Source organism: Bos grunniens, chromosome 3 (genome assembly GCF_055505025.1).
Source record: "Bos grunniens cultivar Pamir isolate PY7600 chromosome 3, Bosgru_T2T1.0, whole genome shotgun sequence".
In the NCBI taxonomy this organism is placed as follows: Eukaryota; Metazoa; Chordata; class Mammalia; order Artiodactyla; family Bovidae; genus Bos; species Bos grunniens.
In genome coordinates, this window is record NC_141167.1 from 27,449,411 (window position 1) to 27,467,992 (window position 18,582).

Below are 18,582 nucleotides of genomic sequence, written 5' to 3' on the forward strand. Positions count from 1 at the left end.
AATAGAACGTCAGGCGTTCTAAAATGGCGAACCGTACGGTAAAAGATGCGCACAGCATCCACGGCACCAACCCTCAGTATCTGGTGGAGAAAATCATTCGGACGCGAATTTATGAGTCCAAATACTGGAAAGAGGAGTGCTTTGGACTTACAGGTGAGCAAGAGCGTGCTGAACACCCCCCTTCCCTGCCCCAACCCCCGTCGTCCCATGGCCCAGTTTTCCGGAGTAGTACAATAGGACGGGCCCACTGGGGGTGAGATTTAGGGAGAATTTTTCAGTCATTCAGAAGAATCTGAGCGCCTACTCTGTGCCTAGTGTTGTGTTGGGCTTTGGGAACACAGATAGACCTGATAGGAGTTTATTCGGAAGGGTGTCACAGGTCGTTTCTTCGAGGCATTCCATATTTAATGAGAACTTACTGGGTTCCAGTGTTAACCCTGAAGGTCTTAAAGGAGCGTCAGTATTCCCGAAACCAAATTTATAATCTTATTACCCCCAAATCTGGATCATTTGAAATATTTTCACGTCCCAGTCCTAATATAAATACATGTTTTTAAAAGAAATTTTCCAGGTCGTCTTTGATACTTGTTTAATTCTGGCTGTTTTTGGTACCTGTGTTTCCCCCGTGAACCATGAGTTCATCTACTGTAAAACGAGCGCAGTAATACCCACATCAAAGGTCTACGGATTAAATGATTTAACCCAAGAAACGTAAGGATTAAAGGAAATAGTGTGTAAGAAGTGTTTGGTATATAGTTACAGCTTGTTATTCATTCGCTAAGTAGTGTCAGACTCTTGTGACCCCCTGGGCCGTAGCCTGCCCGGCTGCTCTCTCCTCCACTGTCTGCGAGTTTGCTCAAATTCATGTCCATTGAGTCGGTGATGCTATGTATATTTAGCTACAGCTATATATTAATAAAAGTACTCAGTAATCAGGGGTGGTAGTGGTGCTAGTTGTTACCACTGTTAATTACTCCTGTGCTGTTACTGCGCTGCCATCACCCTAGCTATGTGTCCACGGAGGCGTCATATTGTTTTTCTGAGTCGCCATTAAATTTTGGAGTCATGTAAGATTTACTTTGGGGGCCTTTTCTCATTCCAGAGGTGAAATGACTTGCCCTAGTTTACAAAACTGGTGTCTGATTTTGATGACAACATCGAAAAGTTATTATCCCCATTGTCTAGATAAACTTTAGTTAGAGTTATCTAGTTATTGAGGAGTGGTTTGTTACAGTTTTCGTCCTTCTAACTCTTATTTAATCTGGCAGTTTTTCCTGTAACATGATGGTGACAAGCACAGACTCTGAAGTTAGACTTCTTGAACTAAAATCCAGGCCCTGCCACTTTCTGGCTGTGAATCTTGAGCACATCACTTAACCTTTCTTAGCCTTCATTTTCCTTAGCTGAAAACAAGGGCAGTGCTAGAACTTAACCTCATGACTTGTGAAGATTAAATGAGGTAATATGAAATGCTTAGCAGAGTACTTGGCATATAATTCAGTGTATATTGGCTGCTGTTATTATTTAATACACACTTGTTCTCCTAATATTAAGCTGTTAATTCAGGAGCACCAAATTTTGAACTAACTTTAACTCTCTGCACTTCAAACCTGTAAAAGCTTAGTCCTAATATGTTGCAATGCCACTCTGTTTTGTTTTTTAGCTGAACTTGTAGTCGATAAAGCCATGGAGTTAAGATTTGTGGGTGGTGTCTACGGTGGCAACATAAAGCCAACTCCTTTTTTGTGTTTAACCTTGAAGATGCTTCAGATTCAACCCGAGAAGGATATCATTGTAGAGTTTATAAAAAATGAAGATTTCAAGTGAGTGAAATATTTACTGGCTAATATAAATATTTTAATTTCGTGGTTCAGAATTTGGCTTTGGTTAAAAGAAGTGAAAACACTGTATCTCATTTCCAAAGTCCCACTCCAGTATTTTGTTCTTGAGCCCCTTGAGTTTTTGTTTTGTCTGTTTTGATTGTATTAACCTTCTTCTTTACTTTCTGAGCCTTGGTGACTTTTCTTCCAAAAAAGTATTGCACAAAACTCACTGACATATATTAAGCAGATGTTAGTGCCAAATATGTTGGTAGCACTGAATACCTACGGATGAAGAAAGCAACATAAAGTGTGGTAAAGAAGAAGGAAACATTTGTGTTAATTGTAGGTTCATGTCCAGACCCTATTACCTATGAACTGTGACCTTGGAGAAGTTACTTTCTTTTCTAAATTTTACTTTCTTTACCTGTAAAATGGAAACAATATTACCAACTCAGGATAGATGTGAGGATTAAGGAAGAAAGAGCTGTAAATCTCTATCAGTGCCTGTTGCATGGTATCTGGCCCCAAAAGATAAGCTGCTCAAGGAGCTCACAGACGAGAACAGGAGACAGATGTAATAATAGATTGTTATTGCCAATCTCTATTCTAAGAAATTTACATGGGATAATTTATTTAACCTCCACAACTACCCTGTAAAATTATTATCCCCATTATGTAGGGGATGAAACTTAGGCACAGAGAGATTGATTTCCCCAAGGTCAAATGCTGATAAGTGGCAAAGCTGGTTTCAGAGTCCATTTCTTTCGCCACTGTATTCTGTTTGTCATATAAGGAAATGAATTTCAAATGCCTACTGTTTATTGAAATGAAGATTTGAGTAGGTAGTTGGGGTATAGGAGAAAGGGAAAATAAAGGAATCTTATAAACATTAATGGCTAGAAAATAACTAACTTTTATTAGGTACGTACTCTGTGCTATATACCTCGCTTAGCATCTTATTCATTTTTTACTTAATATACCAAGCCATCAAATTAGGGACTATCATTTTACAAGGATTGAGAAAGCAAAAGTAAATTGCCTAGTGTTACAGAGTTAGTAAATAATAGAATCAAAATTTGAACCCAGATGACTGACTTTTTTCCATAATCAGCATTCTGCTTTCCAGCAAGTAGCAATCTGTGTAAATTATATTGTTAATAAATAAATCTCTACTTTCTGTTGTTAAATTCAGTATCTCATTTGATTCTTAAAATAATCCCATGAGGTAAATAGGTTGTATCTTAGTTCTACAGATGATATAATAGACTATGAAAGTTGAGCATTATAACCCAAGTCACTGCAGCCAGTAAGTGGTAGAATGAGAACTTGAACCCAGGTTTCCATATTTTAGCTATTTTTTCTGCTGCCCTATGCTACCTCTAAAAATGTAGCTTTCTCATCTGCCAAAGAGAAAAAAGAACTTGTTTATCCACTGCTATCATGAGAAAAGCTACTGGTAAAACTCAGGAACTTTGTGGAATGGCCTGTTGTTTCACTGTGGTCTATTTGTCAGGTACGTCCGCATGCTGGGAGCACTTTACATGAGGTTGACAGGCACTGCGATTGATTGCTACAAGTACTTGGAGCCTCTATACAATGACTATCGAAAAATCAAGAGTCAGAACCGAAATGGAGGTGAGTATGGTGCTAAGTATCTAGGCCTTCATCCCTGAGCCAGTTTTTATTTCACCAGTATCTCTGGCATCACATAATCCAGATTGTTAGCGTCTTCAGTCAGGTCCTCCATCTCTCCTGGGGAGTAATAATACTGCATTAGACTACTAGCTTCCTGTCAACCTCACCCAGTCTGCCCCTGTCTGCCTATCTTTCCAGCTGCATCTTATGTTAATCCCTGCTTTGTGTCATGTGCTACATCCCGTAAGATCTAGCTCCTGAATGACCTTTGTTTTCCATTTGTTGGACCTTCACAGTTCTTTCTACTGGCCTTTGTTATATGATACTTCACCCTGTAATACATGGACTGAGTGTGCTCATACTTATGTAGGAATCTTCCTAAAACATAAGTATATCCAGGAGGGGCAGCTCCATACCTTTTACAAAGAGACACATTTTATGGTAAAATGGGATTCAGATAATGCAATCAGAACTTTTTCTCACTTAGTGTCATAACAAAAGATTAGTAACATTGGCCTTTACCCTCTAAATATTACATTAAGGAGTACAAGGTTAAGAATTTGGTATTATTCTTCAAACTTTTGTTAGCTTACTTATTCATTTGAATAAATACATACTAAGTGACAATGTTGCGCCGGGTACTGTACTACATACTGGAAATAATGTGATGAACAAGATGGACATGGTCCTGGCCATCATGAGATTACTTGTTTATGACTATATTATGCTAGACTAAGATAGGGTTTTTAAACCTAGTGATCATTTGGGCCAGATATTTCTTTGTTATGGGGAGCTGTCCAGTGCATTGTAGAATGTTTAACAGCATCCCTGGCTTCAACTCACTAAAGGCCGTTAGCACCCCATAGTTGGAGAGGCAACACCCCTGGTTGAGAACCACTAAACTAAGGTAATGTTTACCATAGAAATTCTAAAAAGCTGTTGCTCCACTTACCATGTAAGATACATGATTCTTAAAAATAGCAAATCACTATCACTTGGAACTAATATAATATCTTAAGTCAGGTTGCCACATGTGCTCGGTTGCTAAGTCATGTCCAACTATGTGTGACCCCGTGGACTGTAGCCAACCAGGCTCCTCCGTCCATGGAATTTTCCAGGCAAGAATACTGGAGCGGGTTGCCATTTCCTTCTCCAGCCTAGAGAGAAAACTCACGTCTCCTTCATCAGCAGCCAGATTTTTTATCACTGAGCCACCCAGGAAGCCCCAAATCAGTTATACGTTCATTTAATAAAGTTTGCTGACCCACATAGGGGAAAAGATAGATATTTTATTTTTAGGAACTTAGTAGGTTCACAGGAGATGCTATACTTGAGTTGTAAATTTTATTCAAAAACATTACCCTTTTGTAATTCAGGACTTATTGTGCTTCTTTTTATGCTTGTCTTTCCTTCTAATTGGGACAGCTTCATTCATCCCATTATTCCCAGTTCCTAGAAGAAGCATGGCACGTAAATGGCCTCAATAAAGGGGAGTTGACTGGTTGAAGATTGGTGGTGGTGACAAGGCAGTGAAAGCCTGTAGGTTGAGCCCAGGTTTGACAGTAATCTATTCAGTGTTAATTGCCACACTGTAGTAGCTTTATTAGTGCATGTGTAGGCAAAGGGAAGGGGCTTCCCTGGTAGCTTAGATGGTAAAGAATCCACCTGCAATGTGGGAGACTTGGGTCCTATCCCTGAGTCAGGAAGATCCCCTGGAAAAGGAAATGACAACCCAGTCCAGTGTTCCTGCCTGAAGAATCCCATGGACAGAGGAACCTGGTGGACCACAGTCCATGGGGTCAAAAGAGTCAGACACGACTGAGTGACTAACACACACACATGGAGGGAAACTGCAGAGAGTTCACACTTTCTATACCAAATACCCTGTTAGATGTCTTACATAAAGAGTCTTAAACTTTTTTAACTTTTTGGCTATTTAAACTTACTTCCAAGTTACTTGAGCTTATGGTTTTTCTTTCAGAGTTTGAGCTGATGCATGTAGATGAATTTATTGATGAACTACTGCATAGCGAGAGAGTCTGTGATATCATTCTGCCCCGGCTGCAGGTAAGAGATAAAGGTCATACATACACAGTACACAATAACATGTGTGTAAAGATCTCTTTATACACATGCATTATAAAACACCGTGGATCTCAAAATCTTTTTTTAACTGAAGTGTAGTTGATGTACAATATTATATGTTATAGGTATACAGTATTGTGATTCACAATTTTTAAAGGTAGTATTCCATTTATAGTTATTATAAAACAGTGGCTCTGTACAATATATCATTGTAGCTTATTTTATTTCGAATACTTTGTTCCTCTTAATTCCCTCCCTCTTTCCCTCCCCTCACTGGTAATCATTAGTTTGTTCTCTATATCTGTGAGTCTACTTCTTTGTTATATTTAGTAGTTTGTTCCTTTTTTGAGACTCATATGAGTGATATCATACAGTATTTGTCTTTGTTTGATTTATTTCACTTAGAATAATATCCTCCAGTCCCTTGGACTGCAAGGAGATCCAGCCAGTCCGTTCTAAAGGAGATCAGCCCTGGGTGTTCTTTGGAAGGAATGATGCTAAAGATGAAACTCCAGTACTTTGGCCACCTCATGCGAAGAGTTGACTCATTAGAAAAGACCCTGATGCTGGGAGGGATTGGGGGCAGGAGGAGAAGGGGACGGCAGAGGATGAGATGGCTGGATGGCATCACCGACTTGATGGACGTGAGTCTCAGTGAACTCCGGGAGTTGGTGATGGACAGGGAGGCCTGGTGTGCTGCGATTCATGGGGTCGCAAAGAGTCGGACACAACTGACAACTGAACTGACTGACTGACTGAATATCCTCCAATACTGTATAGCACAGGGAACTCTGCTCCATACCCTGTAATAACCTAAATAGGAAAAGAATTAGAAAAAGAATATTTTAATCTTTCCTCACTTAACATAGTTATTTTGGAATATATCCATGTTTTTGCATATACTAACAGTTTTTTATTTCATTTGTTGCTCGATAGGAATAATATTCTGTTGCATGGGTATATATACCACAATTTGTTTATCCAGTCATCTATTTATGCAGAATTGTGGAGTGCAAGGTCAGTGTATAAAAGTCAGTTGTGTTTCTGTACATGAGCTAGGAACAATTAAATTTGAGATTTTGTATAAAAGATACTATTTATAACAGCATCAAAAATTATAAAGTAATTATGGATAATTTTGTTTAAAATGTGTAAGACTTTAAACAATATAAAACATTGCATTACTGACAGAAGTTAAAGAAGACATAATTAATGGAGATATATCATGTTCATGGTATATCTGACGATGACTTAACAATTGTTGTCAGTTCTCCCAAATTAATCTATAGATTCAATTCAGTTCCAATCCAAATCCAAATAAAACTTGATAGAACTTGGCAAACTGATTCTAAGATGTATATGAATATGGAGAGGACCTGGAATATCCAAAGCAGCTTTGAAAAAGAACAAAGTAGGACAAACGCTACCTAATTATAAGACAGTGTTGTGGTGGCATAAAGCTAGACAAGCAGATCAGCGGGACAAAGTGAAAGAACCAGAAGTAAGTGTATAGTACATGTTTATGGTCAGTTGGTTTTCTGCAGAGATGTTAGGGCAATAACAATTGAAAAAGGATAATCTTTTCCACAAATGGTGCTAAAATGATTAAATACCCATATGAGACAAATGAATGTCCCCCTAACTCACATTATATGTAAAAATAAACTTGAAGGGGATAATAGACTCATAAAAGCTAAGAGCAGAAAACTTATGGAAAACATAGGTGAAAATCTTAGTGACCTTGTGTTTGACAAATTCCTGTAATAAAACGTGAACTATTTATTAAAAATTAATAAATTGACTATAAAAATTAAGAACTTGCCTTTCAAAAGATACCATTACAAAACTAAAAAGGCACGCCACAGGCTGGAAGAGTACATTTGTACAACATATATCCATAAAAGTTCTTTAATCTGTACTTTATAAACGACTCTTGAACTTACTAAAAAGAAGGCAACCGAGTGGGAAAATGAACAAAAAATTCTAACAGATCTTTTACCAAAGAAAATACATAGTTGACCAGTAGCACATAAAAAGGTGTTCTATATCATTAATCATTCAGTTCAGTTCAGTTGTTCAGTCATGTCCGACTCTTGGCAACCCCATGAATCGCAGCACGCCAGGCCTCCCTGTCCATCACCAACTCCCAGAGTTTACCCAAACTCATGTCCATCAAGTCGGTGATGCCATCCAGCCATCTCATCCTCTGTCGTCCCCTTCTCCTCCTGCCCCCAATCTCTCCCAGCATCAGGGTCTTTTCCAGTGAGTCAACTCTTCGCATGAGGTGGCCAAAGTACTGGAGTTTCAGCTTCAGCATCATTCCTTCCAATGAACACCCAGGGCTGATCTCCTTCAGAATGGACTGGTTGGATCTCCTTGCAGTCCAGGGGACTCTCAAGAGTCTTCTCCAACACCACAGTTCAAAAGCATCAATTCTTCAGCGCTCAGCTTTCTTCACAGTCCAACTCTCACATCCATACATGACCACTGGAAAAACCATAGACTTGACATAGCCTTGACTAGACATTAATCATTAGGGAAATGCAAATTAAAAGCATAGAAATATGCACTACATACCTATAAAATGTGTAAAATAAGACTGATCGTATCAAGTGTTAGTGAGGATGTGGAGGAACTAGTAGTCTCCAGAGCCTATTGGTGACAATATAAACTGGAACAACCAAACTTGGAAAAGTTTGGCAGTTTCTAAACCATTCAATCCAGCTATTCCACTTCCAGGAATTTACTCAGGAAATGAAAGCATATGTCCACACAAAGACTTAAGCACAGATAATCTTAACAGTTTTGTTTGTAATGGCCAGAAACTGGAAGCAACCAAATGTCCATCAAGTGAATGATGTGGCCATACAATGATACTGCTGCTACTGCTAATACTCCGACTCTGTGCGACCCCATAGACGGCAGCCCACCAGGCTCCCCCATCCCTGGGATTCTCCAGGCAAGAACACTGGAGTGAGTTGCCATTTCCTTCTCCAACGCATGAAAGTGAAAAGTGACAGTGAACTCGCTCAGTCGTATCTGACTCTACTCAGCAGCAAAAATGAACTGTTGATAAATAGCAGTAGCATGGATGAATCATAAAATAATTGTGCTGAGTGAAAAAAGACACAAAATTGTATGTACTGTATAATTCCTTTCTAATGTAAACTATAGTGACAATAAAGAACAGTGGTTGCCTAGCTATAGAGTAAGGGATTGGGGAGGAGAGGGAATGAGAAATCCGAAAGGAGCACAGGTAAACTGTTGGGTGGGGCGGCTCTATCCGTTATACTGATGTATTGACTTACATTTGTATACAACACAATACTCATCAAATTGTATACTATAAAAATTACAGTTTATTGTGTATCACTTATTCCTCAGTGAAATTGTAAAATGTATTGCAAAAGTCATTGGAATACCTGTAGACTAAGAGTCTTTGACTCTCAGATTCTGATATTCTGTGTAAAATTGGTAGCATTGATGAAAGGGTCCCACAGACAGTGTTTAAGATGGGGCATGGGAACAGATTCTTCAGAGTTTTAAGCAACCACAGAAACCCAAATTGGGAAGACCCAGAACTTAAGATCTCCTTTTTGATGCTGCTGTAGCTCAGTAATTCTGAAGCAGTTTGCTGTATCCCACCTTGCCTTGCTAGATAAAAGCCGAGAAGGAATAATTTAAAGATCAAAAGTCAACATAGCATTTTTGCTGTTCAGTTGCTAAGTAGTGTCTGAATCTTTACAACCCCAAGAACTGCAGCACGCCAGGCTTCCCTGTCTTTCAGTATATCCCAGAGTTTGCTCAAACTCATGTCCCTTGAGTCGGTGATGCTATCCAACCATCTTATCCTGTGTTGCCCCCTTCTCCTCCTGTCCTCAGTCTTTCCCAGCATCGGTCTTTTTCAGTGAGTGGGGTGTTTGTATCAGGTGGCCAAAGTATTAGAGCTTCAACTTCAGAGTCAGTCCTTCCACTGAATATTCAGGGTCAATTTCCTTTAGGATTAACTGGTTTGATCTCCTTGCAGTTCAAGGAACTCTTAAGAGTCTTCTCCAACACCCCTATTCAAAAGCCTCCCTTCTTCGGAGATCAGCCTTCTTTATGGTCCAACTCTCACATCTGTACATGACTACAGGAAAAACCATAGCTTTGACTACATGGACCTCTGTCAGCAAAGTGATGTCTTTACTTTTTAATCCACTGTCTGGGTTTGTCATTGCTTTTCGTCCAAGGAGCAAGGATCTTTTAATTTCATGGCTGCAGTCAACTATCTGCAGTGATTTTGGAGCCCAGGAAAATAAAATTTGCCACTGTTAACATTTTTTCCCTGGTAGCCATGAAGTGATGGGACCAGATGCCATGATCTTTGTTTTTTGAATGTTGAGTTTTAAGCCAGATTTTTCACTCCTCTTTTCACCCTCATCAAGAGACTCTTTAGTTCCTCTTCGCTTTCTGCCTTTATTTAGAGTGGTATCACCTGCATATCTGAGGGTTTTGATATTTCTCCTGGCAATCTTGATTCCAGCTTGTGATTCGTCCAGCCTAGCATTTTGGATGACGTGCTCTGCATAGAAACTAAATAAGCAGGCTGATGATATACAGCCTTGATGTACTCCTTTCCCAATTTTGAACCAGTCCATTGTTCCATGTCCAGTTCTAACTGTTGTTTCTTGACCTGTATACAGGTTTCTCAGGAGGCAGGTCAGGTGGTCTGGTATTCTCATTAAGAACTTGCAACAGTTTGTTGTGATCCACATACTCAAAGGCTTTCACATAGTCAGTGAAGAAGAAGTAGTTGTTTTTCTGGAATTCCCTTGCTTTTTCTATGATCCAGTGTATGTTGGCAATTTGATCTCTGGTTCCTCTGCCTTTTCTAAATCCAGTTTGTGCATCTGAAAGTTCTTGGTTCACATACTGTTGGACCTAATTTGAAGAATTTTGAGCATTACCATGCTAGCATGTGAGATGAGTGCAGTTGTGCAGTAATTTAAACATTCTTTGGCATTGCCCTTCTTTGGGACCGAAATGAAAACTTCTTCAGTCCTGTGGCCGTTGCTGAGTTTTCCACATTTGCTGGCGTAATGAGTGCAGCACTAATAGCATTATCTTTTAGGATTTGAAATGACTGAGCTGGAATTCAATCACCTCCCCTAGCTTTGTAGTAATGGTTTCTAAGGCCCACTTAACTTCACACTCCAGAATGTCTGGCTCTAGATGAGTGACCACACCATTTTGGTTATCCAGGTCATTAGACCTTTTTTCTTTAGTTCTTCAGTGTGTTCTTGCCCCCTCTTCTTGATCTCTTCTGCTTGTGTTAGGTCATTGCCATTTCTGTCCTTCATCATGCCCATCTTTCCGTGAAATGTTCCCTTGGTATCTCCAGTTTCCTTGAAGAGATCTCTAGTCTTTCTTCTGTTTTCCTCTGTTTCTTTGCCTTGTTCACTTTAAAAAGCTTGCTTTTCTTACCTCACTGTTCTGGAATTCTGCATTCAAATGGATGTATCTTTCTCTTTCTCCTTTGCCTTTTGCTTTTCTTTTCTCAGCTGTTTGTAAAGCCTCCACAGACAACCATTTTGCCTTCTTGCATTTCTTTTTCTTTGGGATGGTTTTGGTCATCACCTCCTATACAGTATTATGAACCTCTGTCCATAGTTCTTCAGGCACTCTTGTCTACCAAATCGAATCCCTTGAATCTGTTTGTCACTTCCACTGTATAAACGTAAGAGATTTGATTTAGGTCATACCTGAATGGTCTAGTGGTTTTTCCTACTTTCTTCAATCTGAGCCTGAATTTTGCAATAAGGAGCTCATGATCTGAGCCAGTCAGTTCCAGGTCTTGTTCTTGTCAGTCTGATTTCAGTATTGGCCATCTGGTGATGTCCACGTGTAGGGTCATGTCTTGTATTTTTGGAAGAAGGTGCTTGCTATGACCAGTGTTTTCTTGGCAAAACTCTTGTTAGCCTTTGCCCTGTTTCATTTTGTACTCCAAGGACAAATTGCCTGTTCAGACAAGGTAAATACATAAGAGACAAAGCAGAGATTAGTAGTTACCAGGGGATTCAGGGAAGGGAAATGAGGATTACTTAATAAGTATGGCATGTTTTTCTGGTGTGATGAGGAAGTTTTTAAACTAGTGAGAGGTGGTGATGGAAGAATTTTACACTTTAAAATTGCTGATTGTGTACATTGTGAATTTCACCTCAATAAAAAACAGATCAAAGGGACCTGAAAAACATCAATGTGGAGTACAGAATGGATTGTAAATATGATAAATGGGTAAGGTAAACTTTCTTGAGGCAGCAAAGCAGATGGATGAAGATAGATGGTAGTGCTCACAGATAAGTACAATGAAGCACTCTTCCTCCAGAGTGACTCAGTTACAGAAAATCATAGAAAGTAATTCTGAACATTATTTCTCTTTTTCCATATTGATTATTATAGACTAGTGAAAAGGATGACATTTCAAATCTGAAAACCTGATTTCAGGGTCCAGTTCTCACACTTTTTATCCTTAGCTATGATTATTAAGTTTAGAGATACTGTAAAAAATGATATACTCTGAACTACAGTCAGGTTGTGACTAAGGTTTCTAAATCCAGTCATCTCTGAGCAAGAGTGTTGATGCAAATGGGGTAGTCTGCTGGAGTCCAGAAGGAAAGACCGCAAAGCAGACCTCACTGAGGAGAGGAAAGTTAAAATATGACTGATACATGTTACCATATCACTGAGAGGTGTGTTCTGGTGTGGGCCTCTATGTGCTGGATGAAGTGACCCTTAAGACTACCTTTAGCTTTGATTTGTTTCTTTCAAGCAATCCATAGGGCATAGCTTCTCATGTGCCCTGGCATTGGCAGGGAGCTGCTCTGGAATGAATTCTAATTTTATCAAACACAAATACTGGAAGTTAATACATTGACGTTGATCACTTCCAAGTCTGGTGAGCATCAGGGATTCTGGATGCCCTGTCTGATGCAGTCCTAGATCCCAGACTGTGGTGATCTTTTCCAAGGAACCCTTTTTCAAGGGATTCACGTCGCTGAATGGCATCTTTATCTCATTTCTCCTAACCTTTATAGAATTTTGTTAGGGATGAATGAGAGCAAAATAAGAGTACAAATGGTACTATTTATTTTAGGGCTATCCAGTGATCTGTATGTCCTTGGCGTGCACACACACACAAACAAAAACAAAACCATAAGGGTCTTATGACCCAGCCAGTCCTTTTGTCTGTTTTGAACTCACCTTTGCCTTTCAGGTCCTTAGTCACTTAGGATTGCTAAGTCACATCTTAGAAGAAAAGGAAACTAGGAGGTGGTTTGTTTATATCCTGAGCCTTGTTCAGAATGCATGACAGCTCCCCAAATCCTGGGTCTAATAGAGAATTGGTGCTACTCAAGAGCAGGAGGACCCAAACCCCCACAGTGGACTGAGTCTTAGTGAATCTCTTAGTGGATTCTGGTCTGAGCTGCTCCTGGCAAAGTCCCAGCCAACATTGTCTTGAACTATTGACCCTTGTGTGTGAAGCCCATAATTTCTATTCAAGGCTACAGCTATACTGATTGATACTCTAGTGACCTTGGAGTATAAGGTCACAGGGAATAGAGGCAATAGAAAAGTGATATTCTCTTCATCTTTGTATTTATCTCTTTACAGGGAAACTTAAAAATATATATAGATCTTAGGTATGCTAAAGTCTCTAAGAATATCTGTGTCTGGGATGTCTTTGAAATGAAATTGCCTCGGCTGTTGTGCCATAGGTTTTCTGTCACTTCCAGAAGCCCAGTATTGGAGCTTCAGGACATAGAGGAGATAGAAGGGCCCTCTCTAACTTTCATTGTTTTCTCTGTAGAAACGCTACGTGCTAGAGGAAGCTGAACAGCTGGAGCCTCGGGTTAGTGCTCTAGAAGAAGACATGGATGACGTGGAGTCCAGTGAAGAGGAGGAAGAAGAAGATGAGAAGGTCAGGCACCTGGGAGCTTAAGGGTTGAAGGAGGGAGAATTACAGGGAATGGGAATTTTTTTTTGTTTTCAAACTGTATTTAGTTTTAACCAAAAAAGAAAAACCCCAAAATACAGTATTTCATCATTTAGAGTATGGGTCCTAGAGTTAAATGGACTTGATCCGTATCTCAGCTCTCCTGTTTACTAGTGGCCTTATGTTATGTAAATTATATAATCTCCATATATATTTTCTCTTCTATAAAGCAAGGATTATGATACCTTTCTTTTAGGACTTTTATGAGTATTAAATGAAATTACATACATAGAGCCCTTAGCTTTGGGACATTATAATTGCATAATAAGTGGTAGCTATTAAACACTTGGGACAAAAATAATAGTGTTCATAATTGAATGCATACTAAGAAGTAAACCTAGTTTAGGGAAATAAAAACCACCTACTGCATAGTCATGTTCTTCCACTATTTGTTAAAATGCTGAAAACTTGAAAACAAGCAAGTTGTCAGGGAGCAGTCAGGTAAACTATTTTTAACAGTTCAACAGTATTAGGCCACCATTAGAAGTATTATGAAAAATAACAAATGAACTTCCTTGGAGGTCCAGTGGGTAAGACTCCCGCTGTGGAGTGGGGTGGTGTGGAGAACTAAGTTCTAACTTAGTTCCCCCTGGTAGGAGAACTAAGATCCTGCATGCCACTTGGTGCAGCCAGAAAAAAATGTATGTGATAACGTGGAAACGATTACAGTAAGCTTTTTTTTTTTTTTTTTTAAGATCTAAAACATTTGTGATTAAAATTACATGTGTAGAAAAAGCTAGGGGGAAATATAAGAAATTCTGGCCTGTGGATACTAAGGTAGTACAGATGAAAGTGTAGCTCTGAGCTTAGTAGGCTCCATATAAGATAAGTGTTAAGGGAAGCACAGTCATTCATTAATGGAAAGCCAGGCACGGCTGAGGGGCTTTTCTGTGGTGAGTGAACCAAAAACATGCATTCTTTTTTTTTTTTAATGGAAAATTTAATCACATACCAAAATGGAGAGAATAAACCTCCATTTACCCATCACCTAGCTTCAACAGTGATCAGCTCAGCTATTTTGTTTCCTCCACATCTACTCAGTTGTCCTCCACCAGTTATCTCAAAGCAGATCACGGCCATCATATATCTCATATTTCATTCGTCTATTTTATTTTCTGTTAACTAGTTCTTGAGTCTTTAATTGGATTTGGGGTTTTTGGAGTGAAGCAACACTACTTCATAGGTATAGTGTACTTCCTCCAGGATGGAATAGTCTGCTCTCTTTTTGTAATATTAGGATCCACTTGATGATCTCTGCATAGATCCATTAAGGGTTGTAAAATAATGGTATTTTTTAAAAAACCTCCCAAATCAACATTTAGTTTTTTTTTTTATAAAGTTTATATAAGAAAAGTAAGATAAGTTATTTCCCTTTGTCATGTTTTAAAATCATGAGTTGATTTTATAGTATTCTCCTAAGAAGATTTGCCCTTGGTAACATTTGAATTTATCAATTTAAATATATTTGGTGTCTGGACCATTATTGTCCTTGTTGGTGCTGGATTGCCCTCTGTCTGGCCAGTGGGGGCCCCTCAACTTCACTGTTTGAAACAATCATAGTAGTTTCAGCCCCTTGCTGTCTGATACAATGACGTGTTCTCGTTATGTCTTGTTAAGATTGTAGCCTGGACCTAAAAGTTGCCATTTTTCCAAGAAGCTCTTAGTTCCATTAATTGAGATATGTTATTCAGAGACCACAGTCTGGGCTCATTGCTACATGGTGTTTCTAGGACTTTACAGTTGATAAAGCTAAAGGAAAAAGAAATTGTAAGCTTAAAATACAATATATTTAACCTCATCAGTCTTACATCTCTATTTCTTCTTTCACATTGGAAATCCAACTTCTTAGGAGATAAGCATACTTAGCTCTCATTACTCTTACATAGTTCCAGAATAATGGTACCAGCACAAGAACAGTAACGGGATTATTAGATTTTGATTTTTTTATTTGGTAATGTGTTTTCTTGTCCTTAGTGTTATCCCATATATATTCAGAGTACTGTGTTTTAAAGTCAGTTAGAGGTGGAATTTGGGGTGGGATGGGGAGGAGGGTATAAGCCATGTTCCTAGTTGGCTCTCTGTAAGCCTGTGCTCATCACTGACCCAGACCCTCTCTTTTCCAGTTGGAAAGAGTGCCATCACCTGATCATCGCCGGAGAAGCTACCGAGACTTGGACAAACCCCGTCGCTCTCCCACACTACGCTATCGGAGGAGTAGGAGTCGGTCTCCCAGAAGGTAAGGCCTTAGGCATTGGCATATTCCAGGGATACTTTAAGCACTGGAGTGTAGAAGTTTGGACTTCATGGAAGGAAAATGCTAGCCTATGGATATTGTGTGCTCACCAATGTATTAATTGCTACAAAAACACCACCCACAAAACCTCAGTGGCAAACATTTATTTAATTCACAGGTCTGTGGCCAGTGATTTAATCTGGGCTTAGGCAGTTTTTTGAGTATAAGCTATGGTCACTCACTTGTTTTGCAATATTCTCTGTTGGCTAGTGTAGCTGGCCTTAGCTATGATGACTGGAGCAGTTCATCTGTGTGTGTGTCACATTCTAGGCTAGGTTAGGCCTGTTCCCATGGCAGTGGCAGAACACAAGACTGAACAAGCCCAACCATGAAGTAATCTTTGTAGCATCTGCATCACATGTACAAACACCCCTTTGGCCAAAGCAAGTCACATGGCCAATCTTAAAGTTAAATGACAAAGACATGGATAACAGAGTTGGGTTAAGAATTGGGGCAATTTTTGCAATTTTCAGTGTCCAGGGCACCTACTAAGGTTCTTTTTTCTCTTTTTTCTTTCCATATAGGCGGAGTCGGTCTCCCAAAAGGAGGAGGTAGGCCTTTAGTGACTTGTGATGAAGGATAGAGATTTGGGGAGGGGGGATGTTGTTGTGTTTATATTGTCAGGACAGATACGGGAGTCTGACCAGTCATTTCCACAGCCCCTCCCCTCGCAGAGAACGGCATCGGAGCAAGAGTCCAAGACGTCATCGCAGCAGGTCCCGAGATAGACGGCACAGATCCCGCTCCAAGTCCCCAGGTATAGCACTGGGGCCTTTTGCTTGCTGTTGGTTGTCTTAATAAAGAAATGCAATAGGAGCAGTTAGCCTCCTACAATACAGGAGTATCTTCTCTATTACTGTCTAGAAAAGGAAGTGGACATAGAATTTGAAAATTAGAGTTCACATTTTAATTGTCATTTATCAGCTTTGTTGATAGGATGGTGAGCTTCAGTTTTTGTCTGAAATTATAGGAGTAAGACATGACAAAGTAGTGGTAAATACCCAGTGTGGTGGTAGTGAAATTTAGCCATAAAGCCCTGAAGGCTAAGTGGGTTCAGTTCTTCACTACCAACAAAGTGTCCCTATCACAAGCCAAAAATGAACTAGGGGAAATAGCAGAGCGTGAGGGTAGAAACTGGTACACTGAATAGCCTTTTTTCTTCTCCAGGTCATCACCGTAGTCACAGGCACAGGAGCCACTCAAAATCTCCTGAAAGGTATGGATTAACTTCTATTTTGACTTAAGAATATAAGTGTTTATTCACAAATTAAAGTCCCAATTACAAGTCAGTTGGACCTTGTGTTAATGGAGGTATAATCTCCATCAATACAATTTAGGAATTCTCCTTAATTACAGGAAGAAGTGGTCTCTTGACCTGAAAATTATTAGAATTATATATACGTATGTAGTCATTTTTCCTGTAGGATTGCGGCTTTGGATAAAGGCATGAGCCTTAATCTCAGGAGCCCTGGGACTCTGTCCCAGCTTTTAAGATTTTTTAAAACATATTTACTTCTGGCCACACTGGGCTTCTTTGCTCCTGGGCCCTGTCTAGTTGTGGCGAGCGAAGGCCACTCTCCAGCCACGGTGTGTAGGCCTCTCACTGCAGTGACCCCTCCTATTGCAGAGCACAGGCGCTAGGGCTCATGGGCTTAGAAGCTGCGGTACACAGGCATAGCTGCCCCACAGCATGTGGGATCCTCCTGGACCAAGGATTGAACCCGTGTCCCCTGCAGTGGCAGGCAGATTCCTAACCACAGGACCACTAGGGAAGTCCCAGTCCCAATTTTTAATACTTAGCAGTTGAGTGACACTGGATAAGTCATTTTCATTTGGTAAGCTTCCATTAGATACCTCTAGAAACTGTACACTGTTGGAAGCACTCGATCTCTCAGAGGTCAATTCTTCAATGGTAAATTTTGGAGAGTAATGCCTAACTCAGTGTTGCTCTTAAACATAAAAACACCAAGTACATTTAATGAATATTGACTGTCTTTGTCCCCATCAGTGTTAGCACGTATCAGTCTTTCTCAAAAATCCTTACTCAGCTCCTAAAACAGCTGGTAAATTTAATGATTTGTATGTGTCACCATTTCAGGTCTAAGAAAAGCCACAAGAAGAGCCGGAGAGGGAATGAGTAATGGACTCAGTTTGGTTTTAATACAAGTGGCCTTCTGTGGAGATGAAGGCATCTGTCTACGTAGAAGATCTACTCAGTCCCAGGCAGCTATGAGAGTATTTTAGATTTTTTTTTAAACCAAGTTTTCACTTTTTTTTTTTTTTAACATGAAAGAGGTGCTGAGTTTTGTATCTCTTTATGAATTGTATGTAATCCACACATTTGAAAGATAATGCTTCCTGAACTGAGCTGCTTTTGGCCTCTTTGTACAATCAGCCTTGTTTGTACTGAAATTTATGAGGGTAGAATGGATTCAAATAGGGTGTATGAAACAAGGGGAGAATGTGGCCACATTGTTATTTTTGTTATTAAATTTGACACACCCATTTCCTGTTTTTCTGTGGTTTTAGTTTTGGTTTACACTGAGATTAGAACTGTTTCGAGAATTCTGAGATACGGGCTACTGCTTGCTGTTCCCTTAAAAAAACCAAGTCGGTAAAATATATTAGCTCCAGGTTTTACTTCCAGCAGCAGCAAATGGTAATAAACATGAAAACTGACCTGTTATCAGCAACTTTATAAGAATGAATTC

The 18,582-nt window shown here is 39.6% G+C and overlaps 1 protein-coding gene across 3 annotated transcripts; it reads left to right on the plus strand.

Moving 5' to 3' along the window:
* The first annotated feature begins 3 nt into the window (after nt 1-3).
* On the plus strand, nt 4-18,376 carry PRPF38A (pre-mRNA processing factor 38A). Of its 3 annotated transcripts, XM_086388687.1 has the most exons (10): nt 4-153; nt 1,664-1,823; nt 3,337-3,458; nt 5,440-5,525; nt 13,393-13,503; nt 15,702-15,814; nt 16,396-16,422; nt 16,531-16,628; nt 17,039-17,087; nt 17,970-18,376. In XM_086388687.1, exons 1-10 carry the CDS (start codon nt 24-26, stop codon nt 18,010-18,012), a joined length of 939 nt encoding a protein of 312 aa, XP_086244813.1. In that variant the 5' UTR covers nt 4-23; the 3' UTR covers nt 18,013-18,376. The 3 variants fall into 3 exon arrangements, with proteins under 3 accessions (XP_086244813.1, XP_086244825.1, XP_086244817.1); XM_086388699.1 differs by lacking the exons at nt 13,393-13,503; nt 15,702-15,814; nt 16,396-16,422; ... (1 more) ...; nt 17,039-17,087; nt 17,970-18,376 and adding an exon at nt 8,366-8,919; XM_086388691.1 differs by lacking the exons at nt 13,393-13,503; nt 15,702-15,814; nt 16,396-16,422; ... (1 more) ...; nt 17,039-17,087; nt 17,970-18,376 and adding an exon at nt 5,949-7,353.
* Nucleotides 18,377-18,582: the final 206 nt, after the last annotated feature.